The 22,275-nt window shown below is 39.3% G+C and overlaps 1 protein-coding gene across 1 annotated transcript in view; it reads right to left on the reverse strand.

Annotated features, from left to right (window-relative positions):
- Positions 1-3,378: 3,378 nt before the first annotated feature.
- The window catches only part of PDK1 (pyruvate dehydrogenase kinase 1), a 33,882-nt gene continuing 14,985 nt past the window's right edge, over positions 3,379-22,275 (reverse strand). The window contains exons 9-11 of the mRNA XM_067741530.1: positions 11,912-12,022; positions 8,409-8,522; positions 3,379-6,070 (exon numbers count right to left, since the gene is read on the reverse strand). Of these exons, the coding sequence (XP_067597631.1) occupies positions 5,930-6,070; positions 8,409-8,522; positions 11,912-12,022 (366 nt within the window). The 3' untranslated portion in view covers positions 3,379-5,929. The remainder of the gene's footprint in view (positions 6,071-8,408; positions 8,523-11,911; positions 12,023-22,275) is intronic.

The raw sequence follows: 22,275 nt of genomic DNA on the forward strand, positions 1-22,275 counted from the left end.
GACATCTTCACGTTTATCCTTTTGCTGTTAATTGTAGTTATCACTTTTACAAAATTTGATTGTTTTGTAGTCTGTGTATTGGTTTACTTAAGTGACCTTTGATCCTTTGATATATTTACCTTTCCTATTGTGATTTTTCCTTTCCTATAGATTCTTACTTTTGTATTTAGAGAAGACCTTTCAAGATTTCTTTCAGGGTAGATTTGGTATTGCTGTATTCTTAGTTTTTGCTTGTCTGAGAAATTCTTTTTCTCATTCTGCTCTAAATGAAAATCTTGCTGGGTAGAGTATACTAGGTTGCAGGGTTTTCCCTTTCAGGACTTTGAATCTATCATGCCACTCCCTTCTGCCCTACAAAGTTTCTGCAAGGAAATAAGCTGATAGCCTTATGGGGGTTCTCTTGTAACTGACTTTGTTTTTCTCTTGCTGCCTTTAGAATCCTCTTTTATCTTTAACTTTTGCCATTGTAATTATGGTATGTCTTGGTGTAGGTCTGCTTGGGTTCATCTTGTTTGGGACCCTCTGTGCTTCCTGCACCTGGATATCTGTTTCCTTATTTATGGCTGAAAACTTCCCAAACCTAATTTCTTCAAATACATTTTTGATCCCCTCCTCTCTAACTTCTCCTTGTGGAACCCCTATTATGTGTAGGTTGGCACGCTTTATATTATCCCATAGATCTTGTCTGTTGCTTTCATTTTTTTTCCCATTGGTCTTTCTGTCTGCTGTTCTGATGGGGTGATTTCCATTATTTTATCTTCCAGATCACTTATTCATCCTGTGTTATTTAGTCTGCTATTCATTGCTTCTAGACTGGTTTTTATCCTGGTGATTGAATTGTCTAATTTTGATTGGCTCCTCTTTAGAGTTTCTAGTTCCATGTTACAGTGATCTGCATTTCTATTGATACTCTTTCTTAATTCCTTCAGCATTTTTATTACCTCCTTTTTGAACTCAGGGTCTAGTAGACTGAAGTCTGTTTCATTAATTCTTTCAGGAGATTTCTCGTGTTCTTTTAATTGGGAGTAGTTCCTCTTTTTCATTTACTTAACTGTTTCTCCTAAAATCAGAGACAGAGAAAGTTATCTACTGTGGTCTGGAAGGGGTGTTTTTATGTGGGAACATCCCTGGGTAAGACTGTGAGTCCAATATTTTTGGTGCAAGGGCTGGTTTTGGTATGGAGGCCAGTCACGTATTTCCTTAAGGCCATTATTCCCTTGATAGTGGGTGTGATTGGTGTTGTGGTGTCCAGAGCCTTCACTTGGGCCTCCTCTTTGCTCTGAGGCTCCCTGTCAGGGATCGGGTTTGCTGCCTGGTTGTTGGGAGTAGAAGCCTTGAGGATCAGGTTTGATAAGGCTTCATCGCCCTGAAGTGTGTGCTGTGTCTCAAAGGAGATGATCGCTGAAGCAAGTGAGGCCCCTGTGGTCACAGCAAACCTATGTGCTGCCCATGCAGGTACGTTCAGTTCTGCCTGGAAGCAGCCCAAGGTCGCGTCGCTTTCTCCGTTACGTTCATCCCAGACCTAGTACTAGGCTGTAGTATGGGGTGGGCTGGTGCTGTTGCTGCAGGAATGGAGGTGTTTGTGCTGCTGCCTGGGACTTGGGCTGCCTCCATGACAGGCCTCTCCCAGGACCTGTCCGCCCTAGATCTGGCCCCAGGTTACAGTGTGGGGTGGGTGGAACTGGAGAGCTCCCACGGGGAAACAAACTGCTGTGTATTCCTCGCCAGGGACTGTCTGCACAGAGAGATGCGTCTCTGTGGCACCACTGTGTGTGTGTGCTGGCAGTGGGTTCCAATGCTGGACCTGTGCCCCGCTGTTCACGTGCTGACAATGAGCTCTGAGATTTGGCCTAGACCATACCCCAGGCCCTCCAGGCTGTCTCCATGCAGTTAGACAGAGTCCTATCCCAGGGCCTATCTGCCCGCGATTCAGCATCTTCCCACTGTGCGTTCTAGCAGCCCTGCTCTGCACGCCTTTGGGACTGGGAAGGGCAGGAGGTGGCAGCTGTCAGTACTGGTCTCCCTCCGCCCTGATTGCTAGGTAAGTCAGCATGCACACACTCCCTGCAATCAGAGTCCAGGCCACTCCAGCCTCTCCCAGCAGACCTCCCAGCAGGCAAGGGGGCTCCCCAGAGTGAGAGCCTGCCCGTGGGGACCTTTCCTCCTTCACAGATCCCTCCCAGGGGTGCTGGTCCCATCCTGATGCCTTTTTTTTATGTGTTTGGTCCTACCCAATTACATGGAAAATCTTTTCTGCAGCTTTAGTTGTGTAAGAGATCTTCTGCCAGTTTCCAGTTGGTTTTATGTGTGAATTGTTCCACATGCAGGTGTATTTTTGATGTGTTTATGGCGGTAGGTGAGCTCCACATCCTCCTACTCCACCATCTTGATCCTCCTTCCCCCAAATGGTTTTATATCTATAATAGTATAGAATCTCATGGCCACCCAACTTTATGGTCATCTCATGTCATAAATTTGAAAAAGCTGGCAGTCTTGTCTCTCGCTATTAAAAGCCTATGGTTAATGACTGCTGAAGAAACGTGAAGAGTGGGTAGTATATACCTAATTATTTCCAAACGTGTAAACAGAACAAAAGGTGCAGTAATTTAAGAAAGCCAGGACTAAGCAAACCAGCAGTGCGTTCTTTTTTGCCATACATAAAGTACTTCACGCCACATTTTTTCAAGTGCATTCAGTTTGACTATAAGAAAATTTAATTTTGGGGGCCAGAAGTTAATCATATACAGTATTTGCAAACCAGCTTAACTCAACCCTGATTACTCATCTGTTTAAAACTTCACATTTATGGCACAGCAATTGAAGATGCAAACAAATTGATTTTTTTTTTTTTGGCTTCCTTTCTGATTGGCTGTTCACAAGGCCACAAAGGGACCCTAACACTAGTAGTCTGTTTCCCTGGTTCTTTACCTATGCAGTCCTTTTATGGAACTTGTTGGCTTTAATAATGAAGGGAAGATTGATGGCCATATCCCATTCATCAGGAACAGGACAGGAACCTGTCTTTGACTAGAGGAGTTTAATTTTGACTTTCGGCTGGTACAAGCACACAGTAATGCTGGTTAAATTAAGGCTTTTCCTATATTACTTATATTGTGAAAAGTTATTCAAAGAGTATACTAACATAACCTCTTGAAAATCACATAAGAGAAGATGTTCATTTACGCAGTAAGTCAGTCATCTGTGGCTGTTTGGATAATGAAAATCTAGCATAACTCAAACCATACAAACGACTGCCTGCTTTGGCGATTAGAATATACACGGTGGAAATCTAAACACTTCCTCTACCAAGCATAGTGAGGTGCACTGTGAGCCACGTAGCTTCGACTTTTTGAATGTTTACAGAAAGCTGACCCTTGATGATGAAAGAGACCTTTATTTTAAAAAACAATTGGTCAATTTATTTTCAGAATAAGAGTTGATCCATGTTTTCAGTTTATTGCCATACACAAAACATTTTATAAAATAATAGGGTAGACTGCCACTTCAACATCTTCATGTAAAAACTTCACAGTGCAAGAAAGTGATTACCATTAAGTATGAAGACATCTAAAGCCAGCTAGTACTTTAAGTACAGGGCAGAATACTTTTTGTGATTCTTCCTAAAAAAAATGTTGGCATATTCATTAAATGCCCAGGTTACAAAAATCACTTAGTATCCATTTCTTATCTTTCAGTATGTTTTTAAAATCTACATGGCATCATATTAAATGCTGGTGGGGGAAAATAGTATAAGAATCTAAAAACTTTTCAAGTAGCACAATAATTTAAAACCAACTAAGAGAAAGCATTCCCCCAAATATTTCTGTATGTAACTTTGTGTCCCTTACCACAGTAACAAAGTGAAAAAGCCATTATACCTTAAAAAGAAGCTAAAGGAAAAGATTTCATTCTTCCTTTGAAAATACAATTTCTTAGCTCTTAAATAAAGAGAGAAACTTTAATTTTGTGTGTGGGTGGGTGGATCATTAAGTAAAAATATCAAATTTATGTCAGTTGTACAAATGTCTCATTTAGGAAAGAAAGTGAATACTTTGATTCAAAGGATTCGAAACTATTTCATCATTATAAGAAAAGTGTAATTTTAAGCTAAAAAAACTGTGACACACTGAACTAATATAAATCATCCACTAGCATATCCTATTGTTTATCATAAAATCCATAGTTAAGGAGTAATAGGTAAAAGATCTTTTTCCAACATTTGGTCACATCAGCTAATCAGCCCTGGGCAAACCCCACACACCCCGAGTTTCAGGATCCTCATCTCTTATGTGAGAGTCCTGGGCTAACGGCCCTTTAACATCCCTTCTAATTTACAAATTTGTATAGCACTGTTAAGCTTACATAATCCTTTTGAGAATGAGCTGTTTCAACTCAATGTATTTACCAGATAAAGTTCCCCATTTAAGTAGTAAAGCTGTTCTTTAAACATTTAAAATCTTACTTTAAAATTTATTTTCAGTGTACTTCCCTGTCACCTTAAAAGATGAGGTAAGACTAACAACTTAGTCTCCTGACTTTCATGGTCTCTTAGACCAGGCGGCTGACAGTGATCAGCAGATACAGCTTGAGCCCTCACGCCAATTCTGGGCAGCTTTGGGCTATACTCTGAGTCTCAAAAACGAAGATGATACCACCTGTTTGGTATCTCTGTCTTAAAGCCTAACAGAGTTATAATATACTGAATATACCAAAAATTTGTACATTATAAATTAACATTCGAATGCAAACATTTGAATGTGATAAGCCCAAGGTGACTTTTTCCTGATAAAGTATAGATATTTTTCATAACATGTTTTTTGTCAATACCTGTGCATTTACGGTTCTAATCCTTTGGTTACCTGACTCTTCTTCTGTAGCCAACTTGTCTCTTGCTTCCAATTATGCTTCTAATTGCACCAGAGTCTAGAAGTCTGACCTTTCAATAGGTGAAAACCAAAATATAAAGATCTGTTATGTTAGCAAATGTGGTATCATCATTACTCACTTTAAAAGCGTGGCTTCCTAACTAGGTGAGGCATCAGACTGGTCTAGGAAGTGTTATAAAAACTGAGATTCCTGGACTCCAGCCGCAGAGTCTGATTCTGTCTGGAGTAGGACTCAGAAAAACTTTCTCAAAAGCACCCCCCAGGTAATCTCAACAATCTTTAGTACAGTTTTTGCGACTCACTCTTCTGCCCTCAATTTCTTAAATTCAATTTAGAATTTTAGCAGCTGTTAGGTTTTAGTATAAAAATTTCCCATTGCATTAATTATAAGCATATTCAAAGTAGATTGCCCATGATCTTGGTTTAGTTCCATAGGAAATCAATCATTACAATCCTTTGCAATAAAATTAAAACACGATAAATTAACTTCAGAGTGAAGACAATGCATGTAGATGCTGAAAGGTGGCTGGTTCTACACTTAACAGGGCAACTGTTTACTGCTTTAATTGTAGTCAGTCATGTAAATCTGTAAATCATCTTATTACATCTGTCATTACTAAATAAAGGCTGGCAGAACTCCTCTAAAACAGAAAGATGGCTAACTGACTAATCGATATTAAGGAAATGTTTCTAGCAGACATAAAAGTATTTCTTAAAAAACTACAAAACTACACAGCTTCCTGTAGAAACCCAAAGACTTCTACGCTTCTGAAGTCTACTGTAAAGAGAAAGTTGACCAGAACTACAGTTGTTTAAAAATGTTCAATTAACTGTGAAAATTTAAGTGTAAAATAGGTACAACTTCATCCTTTAGGAGATTTAATGGGCATAAGAGGAATTTAACTTACCACTTATTCTATCTACCCAAACAGTTAACTGTGAAAACGACACATGAAGTATTTGGTATAGTGTGGTTCTGAACACCATCCCTTCCAAATTTAATAAAAAAACACATCTGGATTTTCCAGGGGTCCCAAGTGTGTCTAGGCACTGCGGAATGTCGTCATGTCTTTCGGTTCTCTGCTGGGAACACACCAGTCGTCAGCCTCGTGGTTGGTGTTGTAATGCTTCCAGGCAGCTTTGTTATATACCGGGAGTCTTTCTATTGATTCTGTTGACAGAGCCTGAAAGTCAAAGCAGGACCTAAATCAGGCATTTTTTTGGAATGCATTATTTGAGAAAATCTACAGTGGCCAAAAGGTTACTACAAATTAAACAATACTTCATTGGATTTGTATTTTATCAAGCATAAGACCATCTACATACATTTTAAAATAGAGCACATCTTTGAAACGTGTTATTTACTAAGCCCATGGCAACTGCTTGATGTGCATGTTGAGTTTATTGCTTGCGGTAATTCTCCAGCCAGCCTGGGAGCTGCTGGATTGAAGTTTGACACACGTGTGACAGACATTCTTATAAAACATGACAAACAGAAGTTGGTTAACTGAAAAAGTCAGTTAAGTGTAAAAGCATAAAAATTCACATATGTACCTTAACATATGTAATTGTACAATCACTTAATGAAATCTGGGTTTGATCCTGTGTCTTCTCCTACATTAAAGTCACACTAATTTTAGTTACAGCATGATTTCTGTACATGATTTCTGCATCATGCATAGCTGACCCTCTGTATCACCCCCCCACCCCCACATGCATACCAAAGTCTGCCCATGCTCAAGTCGCTTATATAAAATGCTGTAGTATCTATGTATAACCTTTAAATATCCTCCTGTATACTTTAAATCATCTCTAGATTAATTATAATAGCTAATACAATGTAAATGCTATACAAATGTGACGTAGATATTATGTAAATAGTTGCTGATGTGCAGCAAATTCAAGTTCTGCGTTTTGCAACTTTCTGGAATTCCTTTTTTCTTCGAATATTTTTTAGTCGTGTTCGGATCTATGGATATGGAACCCAGGGATACAGAGGGCTGATTGTAATTTCATGTTTCCAACATATTATCACAATTAATTCACCGTTCTATTTCAGCTTCCTGTGTATCACTGAGATAAACTATGTTCCTCATTATCTTCAAATTAGGATATTTTGGTAGGATTTCAACCTTAAGCCACAGGTATTCCCCAAGATGTAGAAAATATTGAACTGGAAGTTTCATTCCAATAATAGGAAGGAAGGACGTTAATTATTCTATAAGACTTCATGTATTCTATTTTTTTCCAAAATGGAGCTAGAGACCTTTCACCTATACATCATATTCTCTTTATGCTGGAACTCCTTGATCTATAGACTCAAACAAAAATGTTACATTTGATGATAAAAAGGGCATCATGAAGGCAATGTTTTTAAGTTCCTCACAATTGAGATGGTTTAAAAAAAGATAATTATCTTGAAAGAACTTAACCTTTTCAGACAATTTTTACTTTTTCTAATGTAAAGTCTTTAGCATTTCCTATAAAATAGGTGCCATCTAGTGGCCAGAACAAGAAACTAGCGTCGCTAAAAAATTAGGTACCAACAGCCCACCGCTGAACTAACCCAGGGCTTTCTATCCCTGTAATTTATACTGATTTGTCAGATAAACACAGGGAACAACCCAGGCAAGTCTGTTTCCACCAGGTGAGCTATGTGCTTACCAAGAGTCACCTGTAATTGTTCCTAAATCTGTTAATATACTTAAATCTGTCATTGTAATTTAATCTAAGTATTGCTTTTAACAAAGCACAAAAAATGGGCGGGGGGGGGTTCTTTGAAAACTAAGATGAATGTTTCATAAAGACTCATGAAGGAAAGCCACATAAAAATTGCTGTCGGGGCTTCCCTGGTGGCGCAGTGGTTGAGAGTCTGCCTGCCGATGCAGGGGACACGGGTTCGTGCCCCAGTTTGGGAAGATCCCACATGCCGCGGAGCGGCTGGGCCAGTGAGCCATGGCCACTGAGCCTGCGTGTCCGGAGCCTGTGCTCCGCAACGGGAGAGGCCACAACAGTGAAAGGCCCGCGTACCGCAAAAAAAAAAAAAAAAAGATAAAAATTGCTGTCAAATCAGAAGACAACTGTAAGGAAATGCATAATAATCAACAAGGATTATGCACTTGGCTATTTCTTTGATTAAAGAAACCAAAACAAGGTATTGTAAGTATAGCTTCTGCAAGAAAGACAATTGAAACTTCAATCTGCAGACCCATATGCAAATGAAAGGCCTCAGCAAGTACATCAAAAGGCTGGTGAATCAATGTCAATTCATGTGTCTTATCTTACAAATTTAATTTTAACATAAGTTTTTGAAGCCCCACTTTAACCCAGTTTTTTTTCTATTAACAAAGCCCTGATCATTATAGTCGAGCGTTTCTTACCCACAGTCAAAGAGATCATTTGTCAAAGCAGAGGAGATCCTTGTTATAATAGCACGAGGTAGAAGAAAATTTCATTACAGTTAAATGCTGGCATCTTATAATCAAAGAAGTATCATTAAGTCCAGAAGACTATAGTCATTACCTTAATGTAGATAACTGCATCTGTCCCATAGCCCTCTAGGGAATACAGCTTTAGGTCTCCTTGGAAGTACTGTGCATAAAGGCGTGATATGGGCAATCCGTAACCAAAACCAGCCTGTTTGATGAGAAAAATGAAATTCTATTCGGAAAGCCACACACTGAAATACTTCTCTAATTAAAATAAACGTTATTGGAGTATCCCAGAGCTATCAGAGCCCGCATCTAAAAGATCAGTTAATACTTAAGTATTAAAAATGATCAAGCTGCAGCCCAGTTGAGTACTGCATTAGACGGCTTCCCTCTGGTCATTTAAAATTCCTCATTCGTCTTATTTGTATAAAATGACCTGTGGGGGTCTAGAAGAAGCACGTTTCTCTTCTTTCTTGCCCTGCTCCAGAGCATCCCAATACCGCTTTCGGTGATACTACATAAAACATGGCCTCTCTCGGGAGCAAGGGTAGAAAGAGCCTGGTGGCAGCCTAACAGATATATGTCATGGCCTCACACCATGAACTGCAGCCCGTGTTCTGAACCTGAAGAGATCCCTAATAGTTCTCTTTTAATTCTCACTGACAGGTCACTTACCCTGCTTAAAAATCTTTGAAGCACCCCAAAACCCTCCCCACCCCCATCATCCAGACCCACTGCCTAAAAATCCAAGCTTCTAAAAAAGAGCTTTCAAGACTGTAAGATCAGGTCTGTCCACCCACTTTCCAGTCCAGCTGAAGTAAATCTCCTCCTTAGTCCCTCAAACAGATCATGTTATTTTTCACATCTGTGTCTGTTCATTCTGTTCCCAGTATCTGGAATGGCCATCTTTACCTGGATAAATCCTACCAATTCTTTAATACAAAGAAGAACATTTGGATAAATGTAAAAAAGGGTCTTATCACCAACTCAGATGTTCAATGACATTCCATATAGTACTTCAGTAAAGAGTGTATGTGGATTCAGGAATCTGCTATTAACAAATCCAGGCTCTGGCCTTATCTACCTCTATCATTTATTACTTGATTTTTTTAAACCAGAGTTTCTGTTTACCCCTCCAAATCAACTATCCATTCTCCACATTTCTCCTTGCCCTGGGAGGCTGACCTGAACAGATGTCAGTGGATTTCTGTGCCCTCTGGTTCCAGTAGGTCTAGCCAATGGGGAACCCAGTAGGAGTTCCAAGGGAGTCAAGTCAGGGTATTCATCCCCTGCTTCTTTCTCACTGAGGTTGCTTCCCCTGGGCAGGCTGGGTCCCTGGAGAGTAAGCAGCTGCTCTGCAACTTTCCCTTCTGGGTTCTGCTAACTTCTCCTTCTCCCCTTGAGTCAGGGTGGTGACAGCTCTGCTGCTCCTAGCCAGGATTCCTGTGCTGTCCCACCCCTATTTCTATAATTTGTCTCTTTGTAGATAAGCCTTCCTTGGATTATAATTATAATTATCTCTTTCCAGGTGGGGCCCTGATTGACACATTAAGTGGCTCTAGAAATGGCCCCAAGAAAACTGCATGAGCAGGTGGCTCAGGATCCCATGGTACCTGATCTACTTTATCACTGCCTCTCCCTGAACCTACCACACCTGTGGACCCATCAGGCTCCCCCTGTAAGTAGTTAACATAAAAGTAAAACAGCATGGGCCTGGTCCACTGCTGGATCTACACAGTGTCCCACACCAGCCAAAGTGGACTGCCTTTTCACTACAGCCTCTCTCAGGGCCGGGCCTGAAAGACAGGAGTGAAAGCAAATCCTACCAGTGGGTGGAATTCAAAGTGGAACACCTACATGGACCATGGGCAGTGGCAAATGGGCTGGCTGGTCAGAGACTTGGAAAGAACAAAACTGGATTAACAGAGAAGGTCTGGAAGAGGGAAATGTGGACAGTCCTCTCTGAACAGGCTTACAGCATGAAGACATTCCATCCATGTAGATGCCCACCGGAAGGCATCACCTGGAGGAAGCTCTCAGTAATCAGGTATGACCTGATGACCACTCCTGTGGAGGTCAAGCAGCCTTTCCCCAGCTGCGCCAGTGCTTGCCTACTGGGTCCACTTACAAAGGGGTCATGACATCAGGAATGAGGCTATGTAAAAGCTTAACAATAGGCTTACCCTCGGTAAGGCTGTGTAGGTGTAGGGGCAGCCTGCGCCACATCAAGCCTCCTGTTTTCTTAAAAATTCAAGTAAATTTTGCATCCTAAACAAACACTTACATGGCATTTACTGTGTGCCAGGTACTATAAAAAGCATTTTAGATATATTAACTCAATCTTTATAATAATTCGATTTTTTTTTTTTTTTTTTGGCCACACCACGCTGCATGTAGGATTTTAGTTCCCCAATCAGGGATCAAACCCGTACCCCCTGCAGTGGAAGCACGGAGTCTTAACTATTGGACCACCAGGGAAGTCCATAATTCGAAATTTAAAGCCGGGGAAACTATGGTATTGAAAGGTCAAAAATATTCCCAAGGCTACACAGCTAGGATGTAGTAGAGCTGAGAATGGACCAGACAGTTTAGATTCAGAGTCTGGACTAGTACACTATGCTGCTCTCCACAAAAATTCTACAATGTCTGTTCACTACAAAAGCAGCATATCCCTTTTCTCCACTTCTTAGAGTAAAATCAGAATCTAAGAAGATACTGGTGTTTATCTGACCTTTTCGGTCCCACGGCACATGGATGCCTACCCAGATCTCAACTTGAAAAGCACACTCCTAGGGCAATCATTTTAAAAGTTTGGTAAGACATGAACTGTATTACAGTTGTAGCTACAGAATCTGTGCTGTGCAATTAGAATGAAGTCCTTTTAGTAACTTCCTAGGAAAGGTCTAAAATAGACCCATCTTATACTGTTTTTAATCACATTACAGTGTAACTCCAGTGTATATGCCAGAGAACCTTCAAAGCCCAGGAGAACAAGAGTTTTTCCAGAATTACAGGTAAGAGATTTGGCAAAGTGCTCTTCTGGGTGTTGGAGGACCATGAATGAGTCCATTCAAAAGCTAACCTTATTAAAACTTGAACATAGGTGACTATGATCAGTTAAAAAACCTATTAACGCCATTATCATTTGAGCCATTTTCAGGTTGGCAAATAAACTGATCAGAGCTCTAGTCATACTTCTCAGTCTCAAACATGTAATCTTTCTAATTACAAGTACTTGAGGGGAAAAAAAACCCAAACACTGAAGATTAAACCAAGTACTAGTAAAGCTGGTAATTTAGGCTTCACATTAGAGATAGTATATCAAAATGTGGTTTACCACATGGAAACTACTGACACACCACTATTAACCTTGGCAACAAGAACTCTAAAACCATACTCCTTGTCCTATGCTCTTATCATTTTAAAAAAGAGCATTTTTAAAACTACAAATTTAGAGGAAAGTGGGGTTTTTCCCCCCTAATAGCTTCATTTCGTCCTTGTGGTGAAACCTACACAATGGCTTAACTGATTTATGTGGTAAATTATTTTATGACTAGTCACAAAAACCTGCTTCACAATTTCTTGATCACATACCAAGGGCACTGCTCGGGACGTCTCAACACGAGGCCGGGGTGCAGTTGAATACATGTAGTTGAAGAGTCGGTCAATTTTCCTCAGAGGAACACCACCTCCTCGGTCACTCATCTAAGGTAATAAAGGATCATGGCCTGTCACCAAGTCCAAGAAACAGCAAAATACCAACACATGCTGTGTCACCATTTAACTGCTGGCTGAAAAGCTCTGCTTTCCAAAATGAATACCACGTGATACAAGTTGCGAATGTAAACATTTCCATCACTGCTGGACTTAACCCCTCTAATATGTAGAATTCTAAGACATAAGGAACTCCACTGTAATACAAATTTCAATGCTGTGGCTTTGTGTAATTATTGCAGTCACACTAATGATGCAGTACAGCACACAATGGGGCAAAGGCTTAGCTTATCTTGGATGTAACAATAAATTTGTAATTCCTTTCTAACAGGCAGTTTGGCAACCAGATGAAACATGCATGTACCCTTTGACACAACGTTTATCCTGAGAAAATAATCCGAAAAGCATGCTAAGTACGTATGAGAATGTCCATGACAGTACTGTGTAGAACAGCTAAAACTGGATTACCACCTCAATAGGGGGCTATTTAAGTAAACTAACATACATTCTAAACAGAATACTATTTCGCCACTAAATATTAGGTAGAACTGTATGTACTGGCATGAGAGGCTCATAAAATATTGTTAAGTAGCAAAAAAAAAATGGAGAAGCATTTATGACATTCTAATTCTGCAAAAATTATAAAGAAGTCTAATGAAATATAATTGTCAATGGAATTATGAGTGACTTTCTTCTTTTGGGGTTTTAGTTTCTTAATTTTTTCCCACAATTACCTCTGTTATGGAAATAAAAGTATAATTTCCATTTTCAGGGAGGAAAAAAACAGAACCATTTCATTGTGTTTTAGAGTCTCATCTACAAGTAATTTCACAGCACAGTCTCCCAGACAACTCTGTGGTGAGTTATAAAGGACACAATTCTTTACATTGTTCTTATGTCATTTTCCAACTCAAATCATATGGTAGATTGAATTTAGTGATTTATTTAGATTGTCTTCATTGTTTTCCTTCAGTTAACATGGACTTTTTTCCTAGCTATCGTACAGCTTATCTTTTAATCTACTTTAGCCATTTTCCCTTGTCACAAAATCTAAATTGATTCTATCTATAATATTAACATGGTTGTGATATACAAACCTGCTTTTAACATGTGTATAGATATACAGATAAAAACTGTATGGAATGATATGTATTAAAAAGCCAATTTGAATGGCTTACAGCTGAGTTTTTATATAGTCTCTAAAAATATTTATGTGTACATCTATTACTCTCACAATGGAAATTCATAGCTATTTTAATTTTTCAAATACAAATCTGCTTTGAAATATCATTTGAAGACTGGCCTCTGATGTCTATAATTAGATAACTACAGTATAAAAATATACAAGCACTTTATTAAGAACTTATATATGTAGCATTATGCTTGAAATTGTTCTTGGCTATGAATTCAAGCCCTGTGAAGAGATTTATTTTAGTAAGATGAATGAAGGGCTCTGGGTATTTTCTGAGATCCATCAATTTGTTAATTATTCATCCTTTAATTTAATGCTCTGCTGCACATTTACTGGTAACATGAGTCAAGTGTGGTTCTATAAATATTAAGTAAACAACACATTAGACACTAAGATAAAAAGGTACACTTCAATAAATATTTCCTGATTTTCCTTAACCTTTTGGTCAGAAACACTACAGCAATCCAGCAGGTATGAAACAAGAAGTGATTTCTAGCCGTAGGTTAGTATGATAAAAGCAGAGTGGAAAAGAAAGGCCAGGGGTGACTCTGAGAAGTGTCGTCTCATTAGAGGTGGAGGGGTAATCTAAGCCATGGAAATATAGTTAAAAATTGATAAAGGTAACTGCTTTTGCTTTGCAGCCAAAAATACAATAAACTGGAACCAGTACATTTTTGAAGTGGTCAAAAGAGTTTCCAAGAGAATTGTAACAGGTATTATAACAGAACCTGAGTTCTTTGGGAAAAAGGGACAGAGGGAATAACGGAGAGACAGACAGACATGTTTGGTCTGCATATATTTAAGACAAGAAGAATGGCACTCTGATGACAAATATATTGCGAAAGAGATGTGAAAATTGAAAAACTCTAAAGATTATTTGAAGAAAAAAATCAAGAATCATAGAAACATAAGCCTACATCAAGGAAAAGGAAAGAGATTGTGAAAGAGAAGGGCAGTGTAGAGTCATGTCAACAGGAAGGCAGAGGAAGAGAAGTTTGCCAATTACTTTGAAAATTTTCTCCTCAGTGCATGAAATCACCACCTCTCAATGTCATCTGAGACCTGCCATCCCTAAAGTCCTGTCTCCCATAACACTAGGCTCCCTGGTCTAATATATGTGGATTTTCGGGTCCACGGGAAATGAACCACTACTAACTTGATGACAGTTCTGAAGGCAGGAAATTTACTAATCCTGAATTCACCCATAGCTCCTGAAGTTTCTTAGTCAACAGCTTTTTAACGTCCGGTTTGTAAAACTGCCAACAGTGAATGAACCAAGACATTTAAGTTTTAATTTATAAGACGTGGCTATAACACTTATGTTATTTACTGAATATAGACCAAACACCAAATCTGAAACAGTAGCTAGACTTGTAAGTCAGAAAAAACCAATTCTTTCGCAGGATTTTTAGCAGAGGGATAAAAAGTAAAAAAAAAAATGTCAATAATTTCAACAAGCTAAAAGAATGGGGGGCAAAAAAATCCAGGCCTTGATCCTGAAAATTCTAGAGTAAGTGATGGGGATGAAAGCTCTACTGAAGAAAATTAAAGCAAGCATTTAACATGGAAAGCGCTAACAAGAGCAGATGCAGTCATGTGACCTGGATGTGAGGAGAGCCTGATATAGCTAAGGACTTGTACAGAAGCTTCTGGAACAGTCTGTTCAAAACCCTTATAAGCCTTTCTTTTTTTAAACAGCTTTATGGAAATATAATTCACATACCATACTATTCACCCATTTAAAGTATACAACTCAATGGTTTTTAACATACAGGCATACCTGTGAGATATTGTGAGTTCAGGTCCAGATACCACAGTAAAGCAAATATCACAATAAAACGAGTCACTTGAGTTTTCTGGTTTCCCAGTGCCTATAAAATTATGTTTACACTTATCCTGTAGTCCATTAAGTGTGCAACAGTATTATGTCTAAAAAAATGTACATAAACATTAATTTAAAAATATAAAACAAAAAACAATTAGAATATCAAAGATCACTGATCGCTATAATAAACACGATAATGAAAAAGTTTGAAATATTGCAATTACCAAAATGTGACACAAAGAAATGAAGTGAGCAAATGCTGTTCGTAAAATGATGCCCACAGACTTGCTCAACGTAGGGTTGCCACAAACCTTCAGTTTTTTACAATAATGCTGCAAAGTACAATAGAGTGAAGCGCCATAAGACAAGGTATGCCTCCATTCACAGGTATGTACAACCACCACCAGTCAATTTTAGAGTATTTTCATGAAACCACGGGCTCTTTACTGATTACACTCCTAAGCAACCACTAATGTATCTCTTGTCCCTATGTATTTGTCTATTCTGGACTTTTCACATACATTAAATCATAATGGGTGGCCTTTTGTGATTAGTTTCTTTCACTTACCATATTGTTTTCAATGCTGTAGCATCCATGTTGTAGCATGAGCCAATACCTCATTCCCTTTATGGCCAAATAATATTCCATTGTATGGATGTACCACATTTCTGTTGATCTGTTCGTCAGCCGATGAACATCTGGGTTGTTTCTAGATTTTGGCTACTGTGAATAATGTTTCTATGAACACTCATGTATAAGTTTTTGCTTAAATACCTGTTTTTCAAGCTTTTGGGGTATATACCCAGGAGTGGAATTGCTGGGTTATTATGAACCTTTCTTTATACCAGACAGACACAGAGTCCCTAAGCAAAGCCTGTCCCCCAGCACAGAACGAGTCACTAATGAGTGCTGAAGAGCTCAGTGAACCTTGATCCATACAGTGATGGATGACCACGAGTAATGGAAAGCAGCTGCAGACAAGCATGCTAAAGCACAGGAAACACAAGCAGAAAAAGGGACGAGAAAGACCATGCTGCAGCACAACTGATGCCCCAAAGCGGAAGACATATGGGATTTATTCTGAATCAAACACACCCTAATAAGCAAGTAGCCGACACATAACTAACCAAAAAATAGGCACACGTTAGCATCTGGAATGGAAAAAAGTGACACGTTCACATTACCTTTTCAGCAGAGAATATTCCCATATATTTATTTGTGCCTCATTCTTTTATATGAATAGCCAAGAGGGATAAACAGAAAAAAGGAATTCAGAGGAAACAGTACAGAGAGCTGAAGCATTTTAATTTTTAAAAAAATAACTAATATCACTATCCTCTGAGTGATTAAAAAAAAAAGATGAAACCAGAACAGAATACTACAAAAAAAAAGGAATAATAAAAAATAAGTTCCTGGGAAATTTATAATAGAAATAAAATTCAATAGAGGAGTTGGGAATTCAAAGTCAAAGAAATCTCAAAGTAGAATGAAAAGTTCAAGATATAAAAAACAAGAAGAAAAGATAAAAATCAGAGGGCCATTTCACAAAGCCCAACATCTTTGAAATATGACTATCAGAAAGAGAAACAGTAAAGAAAGTATTTCAAAGAAACAGTGGAAATTCTAAAGGACCCAGGTCAATGGGTACAAAAAGGCTCACATCAAGTCACATCATTATGAAATTTCAGAACAGAGCTGAAGATCTTAAAAACTTCAATTAAACAAAGAAAACAACAAAACCTGTCACTTATAACTGGTCACATACAAAGGAACAGGAATTGGAATAAGCATAAGTCTTCTCAAAAGGAATAGCAGGAGTGACGTCAGCAGAAACAATGGAGAAAGGACCTCCAAAAAGTCCTCCATCAAAGCACCAAAGCAAAAACGCAAAAATTGTCAGGACTCTGGAAATTAACCAAAGGCTTGTAGCAATCTGGGGAGTATTGACTCAAGAAAAACAACAATGAGCTTTGTGGTATTTTAACTTGGCTTATTCCCACCTCCCATTCCCCCACCCATCAACAACTTGCAACCAGAGTTGCCTGGCAGCCACTGGGAAGACTATCTTTCTCTGACCTGATTCTGTGCTCCCCAGTGCGAAAAAGTCTTCCGTGCACGTACCCCGCATCCTCAAACACTTGTCAAAAACACTTAGAGGTAACTAGTTAATCTGACAGCTGCCTGAGGCAGTCTACAACAGTTAAGGCAAATAATAGGCTACCCAAAAAACTTAGTAGGAAAAGCTAAGGAATGAGATGTCCACAGGGGCTTAGAAAAGCTCAAGGATATCCTGAAATCTAGAAGGTCATGCTCATGCCCAGGGCTATGTTCAGGAAGAACCTAAGAGGGTCCTAATCTTTCACCTCTGACTAACCTTGAGGCTCTGTACAAGCAGAACCTGAAGGTTAATTCAGAGTTGTCAACTGCCTGGCTAAACATTGAAGGTGTGCCCCAATATGCACACAGAGTCTCTTGACAAAGACTGGGAGAAGGCATTTAAAGAAACCTCGGTCCAATCATTAGTTGACCACTAAGCAGAAAGCACACACAACAAAGGATACAGACATTACAGAATTAGTTTTATAATGAAAAGTCACCAAACAAACAACTACCACCAACAACTTTAGGGACCTGGAAAGTAACTGATCTTCAGAGTTGTTGCATCATATATATATTTTTTTACATCACACCCAATTTTCTTTATTAATATCTTACACTAATATGGTACATGTGTCACAATTAAAGAACCAATTAATTGTTCATTAATTGTTACGTGATTATTAACTAAAGTCCACATTTTGTTCACATTATGCCTTTTTTCCATAACAGGACACCCCATTACGTTTGATTGTCAGGTAAATGTCTCCTTAGGCTTCTCTTGGCTGTGATAGTTTCTCAGACTTTCCTTGTTTCTGCTAACCTTTCAGAGTTTTGAGGAGTTCTGGAGAGTATTTCAGAGACCGTCTCTCAGCTGGGATCTGTTTGATGTTTTACTCATGGCTTGATTGGCATAAAAGGTTTGGGGAAGGAAGACCACAGAGGTAAAGTGCTCTTCCCATCAGGGGTTCCTACTATCAACATGACTCATATTTTTAATCCATTTACATTTAAGGTAATTATTGATATGTACGTTCCTATTACCATTTTCTTAATTGTTTTGGGTTTGGTATTGAAGGTCTTTTCTTTCTCTTGTGTTTCCCGCCTAGAGAAGTTCCTTTAGCATTTGTTGTAAAGCTCGTTTGGTGGTGCTGAATTCTCGTAGCTTTTGCTTGTCTGTAAAGCTTTTAATTTCTCCATCAAATCTCAATGAGATCCTTGCTGGGTAGAATAATCTTGGTTGTAGGTTTTTCCCTTTTATCACTTTAAATATGTCCTGCCACTCCCTTCTGGCTTGCAGAGTTTCTGCTGAAAGATCAGCTGTTAACCTTATGGGGATTCTGTTGTATGTTATTTGTTGCTTTTCCCTTGCTGCTTTAATATATTTTCTTTGTATTTAATTTTTGATAGTTTGATTAATATGTGTCTTGGCGTTTCTCCTTGGATTTATCCTGTGTGAGACTCTGTGCTTCCTGGACTATTTCGTTTCCCATATCAGGAAAGTTTTCAACCATAATCTCTTCAAATATTTTCTCAGTCATTTCTTTTTCTCTTCTTCTGCAACCCCCATAATTCGAATATTGGTGCATTTAATGTTGTCCCAGAGGTCTCTGAGAGTGTCCTCAATTCTTTTCATTCTTTTTCTTTATTCTGCTCCCTTTCTCTTCTTTGTTTGCACAACTCCTGGGGTTCAGCTTTGGATTTGGCCCTGCCTCTGCATGTAGGTCACCTGAGGGTGTCTGTTCTTCGCTCAGACAGGACAGGGTTAAAGCAGCAGCTGATTAGGGGGCTCTGGCTGGTGGGGAGAGAGGGGTACGAAATGCAGGGCGAGCCTGCAGCGGCAGAGGCCAGCATGACATTGCAACAGCCTGAGGTGCGCCATGTGTTCTCCCGGGGAAGTTGTCCCTGGATCATGGGACCCTGGCAGTGGCAGGCTGCACAGGCTTCTGGGAGGGGAGGTGTTGATAGTGACCTGTGCTTGCACACAGGCTTCTTGGTGGCTGCAGCAGCAGCCTTAGCATTTCATGCCCGTCTCTAGTGTCTGCGCTACTAGCTGCGGCTTGCGCCCGTCTCTGGAGCTCGTTTAGGCGGTGCACTGAATCCCCTCTCCTCACACACCCCGAAACAATGGTCTCTTGCCTCTTAGGCAGTTCCAGACTTTTTCCCGGACTCCCTCCTGGCTAGCTGTGGTGCACTAACCCCCTTCAGGCTGTGTTCACACAGCCAACCCCAGTCCTCTCCCTGGGGTCTCACCTCTGAAGCCTGAGCCTCAGCTCCCAGCCCCCACTCACCTCGGCAGGTGATCAGACAAGCCCCTCAGGCTGGTGAGTGCTGGTCAACACCGATCCTCTGTGCAGGAATCTCTCCGCTCTGCCCACTGCACCCCTATTGCTGTGCTCTATTCCGTGGCTTTGAAGCTCCCCCCGCCCGCCATCCCCCGTTTCCGCCAGTGAAGGGGCTTCCTAGTGTGTGGAAGCTTTTCCTCCTTCACAGCTCCCTGCCCAAGGTGCAGGTCCTGTCCCTATTCTTTTGTCTGTTTTTTTCTTTTTTCTTTTGCCCTATCTAGGTATGTGGGGAGTTTCTTGCCTTTTGCAAAGTCTGAGGTCCTCTGCCAGCGTTCAGTAGGTGTTCTGTAGTCATTGTTCCACATGTAGATGTATTTCTGATGTATTTGTGGGGAGGAAGGTGAGCTCCACGTGTTACTCCTCTGCCATCTTGAAGGTCTCCATATTATTTTAAATGTCTAATTTTCAACAGAAATTGTAAGATATACAAAGAAGGAAGAAAGTGTGTTCTATACACAAGGGTAAAAAAGGAATCAATAGAGACTATACTTGAGGAAACTCAAATTTACTAAACAAAGACTTCAAATCAGCTATTTTAAATATGTTCACAGAACTAAAGGAAATCATTTCTAAAGAAGTAAAGTATGAGGATGATGTCTCACCAAATAAAGAATAGCAATAAAAAATATAGAAATTATGTAAGAGAACTAAATAGAAATTCTGGAGTTGAGAAGTATAATAACCAAAACAAAAAAATTCACTAGGAGGGCTCAACAGCAGACTTAATAAACACTTGTAAGAAAGAATCATCAATAGTGATGACACGTCAACTAAAATCATCCCATCTGAGAAACAGAAAAAAAAAAGAAAAAAAAAAAGAACAAAGCATCAAAAACACCTGTGGGACTCCATCAAGTGTACTGATGCACACATTGGGAATTCCAGGAAGAAAGAGAGAAAGGGACAAAAGAATATTTGAAGAAATAATAGCTGAAACTTCCTGATTTTGATGAAAAAGATGAAGCTATTCAAACTCCAAGTATAATAAACTCAAAGATCCATACCTGGACAGATTACAGTCAAACTGTCAAAAGCCAAAAAGAAAGAATCTTAAAAGCAGCAAGAAAAATGACTCATCACACACAAAGGATTCTAAAAAGATTAACAGCTGGTTTCTCATCAGAAACCATGAAGGCCAAAAGGCAGTAGGATTAACATATTCAAAGAAATGAATATAGAAAGAAAAAGACTATCAACCAAGAATTCCATAGCCAGTAAAATTATCCTTCAAAAATGAAGGAGAGGGCTTCCCTGGTGGCGCAGTGGTTGAGAGTCCGCCTGCCGATGCAGGGGACACGGGTTCGCGCCCCAGTTCGGGAAGATCCCACATGCCGCGGAGCAGCTAGGCCCGTGAGCCATGGCTGCTGAGCCTGCGCATCCGGAGCCTGTGCTCCGCAATGGGAGAGGCCACAACAGTGAGAGGCCCGTGTACCGCAAAAAAAAAAAAATGGAGAAATTGAGACATTCTCAGATAAGCAAAAACTGAGTTCATCATTGGTAGACCTCCCCTATCAAGAAATACTAAAGGGAATCCTTCTCCCTAAAATAAAAGAACAATAGACAGTAAATCAAATCCACATGAATAAATAAAGAGCACCAGGAAAGGTAACCACATAGATAAATATAAAGGATTGTTTAAGCGTATTTTTTTGTTCATAACTTTTTCCTCCTGTATTATTTAAAAGACAACTGCACAGAGCAATAATTATAAATCTGTGTAGATGGACATACAATGTATAAAGATATGTATATGTATATGCCAATAACACCACAAAGGATGGGGAGGGGGAGGGAACAGACCTATACTGGATCAAAGTCTGTGTATACTATTGAAATTAAGTTGGTATATAATCTGAACTAGATTGCTATAAATAAAAATTATAATCTCAGGACAACCACTAAGAAAATAACTCAAATATAATTTAAAAAAACAAGAAGGAAATTAAAATGATAAACTAAAAAGTTATCATTTAAACAAAAAAAGCAGCAGTAATGTTGAAAGAAAGGATAAAGAAAGACAAGATATATAGAAAAAATGACAAAATGTCAAATGTAAATTCTACATTAACAATTATTATGTTAAATGTAACTGGCTTGAACACTCCAATTAAAAGGTGGACATTGGCAGGATGGATTAAAAAAAATGAACAAACCATATGCTGTTTACAAGAGACATGTTTTAGATTTGAAGACGCAAACGGGTTCAAAGTAAAAAAGTCTGGAAAAACATACACCATGAAAACAGAAACCAAAAGAGAGCTGGGATATTATACTAATATTGGATAAAATATACTTTAGGTCAAAAATTGTTAATAGAGACAAAGAAGGACATTTTACAATGACAGAGGGTCAACACATCAAGAAGATATAAAATTATAAACATATATACACTTAATAACTGAGCTCTGGGACTTCCCTGGTGGTGCAGTGGTTAAGAATCTGCCTGCCAATGCAGGGGACACAGGTTCAAGCCCTGGTCCAGGAGGATCCCACATGCTGTGGAGCAGGTGGGCCTGTGTACCACAACTACTGAGCCTGCACTCTAGAGCCCGCGAGCCACAACTACTGAGCCCACGTGCCATAACTACAGAAGCCCGCACACCTAGAGCCTGTGCTCCGCAACAAGAGAATCCACCTCAATGAGAAGCCTACACACTGTAACAAATAGCCCCCACCCACTACAACTAGAGAAAGCCCGTGTGTAGCAAAGAAGACACAATGCAGACAAAAATAAATTAATTAAAAAAAAACAGTCCATCATATAAAAGTAAAAAAAAAAAAAAA

Source organism: Pseudorca crassidens, chromosome 6 (genome assembly GCF_039906515.1).
Source record: "Pseudorca crassidens isolate mPseCra1 chromosome 6, mPseCra1.hap1, whole genome shotgun sequence".
Taxonomy (NCBI): Eukaryota; Metazoa; Chordata; class Mammalia; order Artiodactyla; family Delphinidae; genus Pseudorca; species Pseudorca crassidens.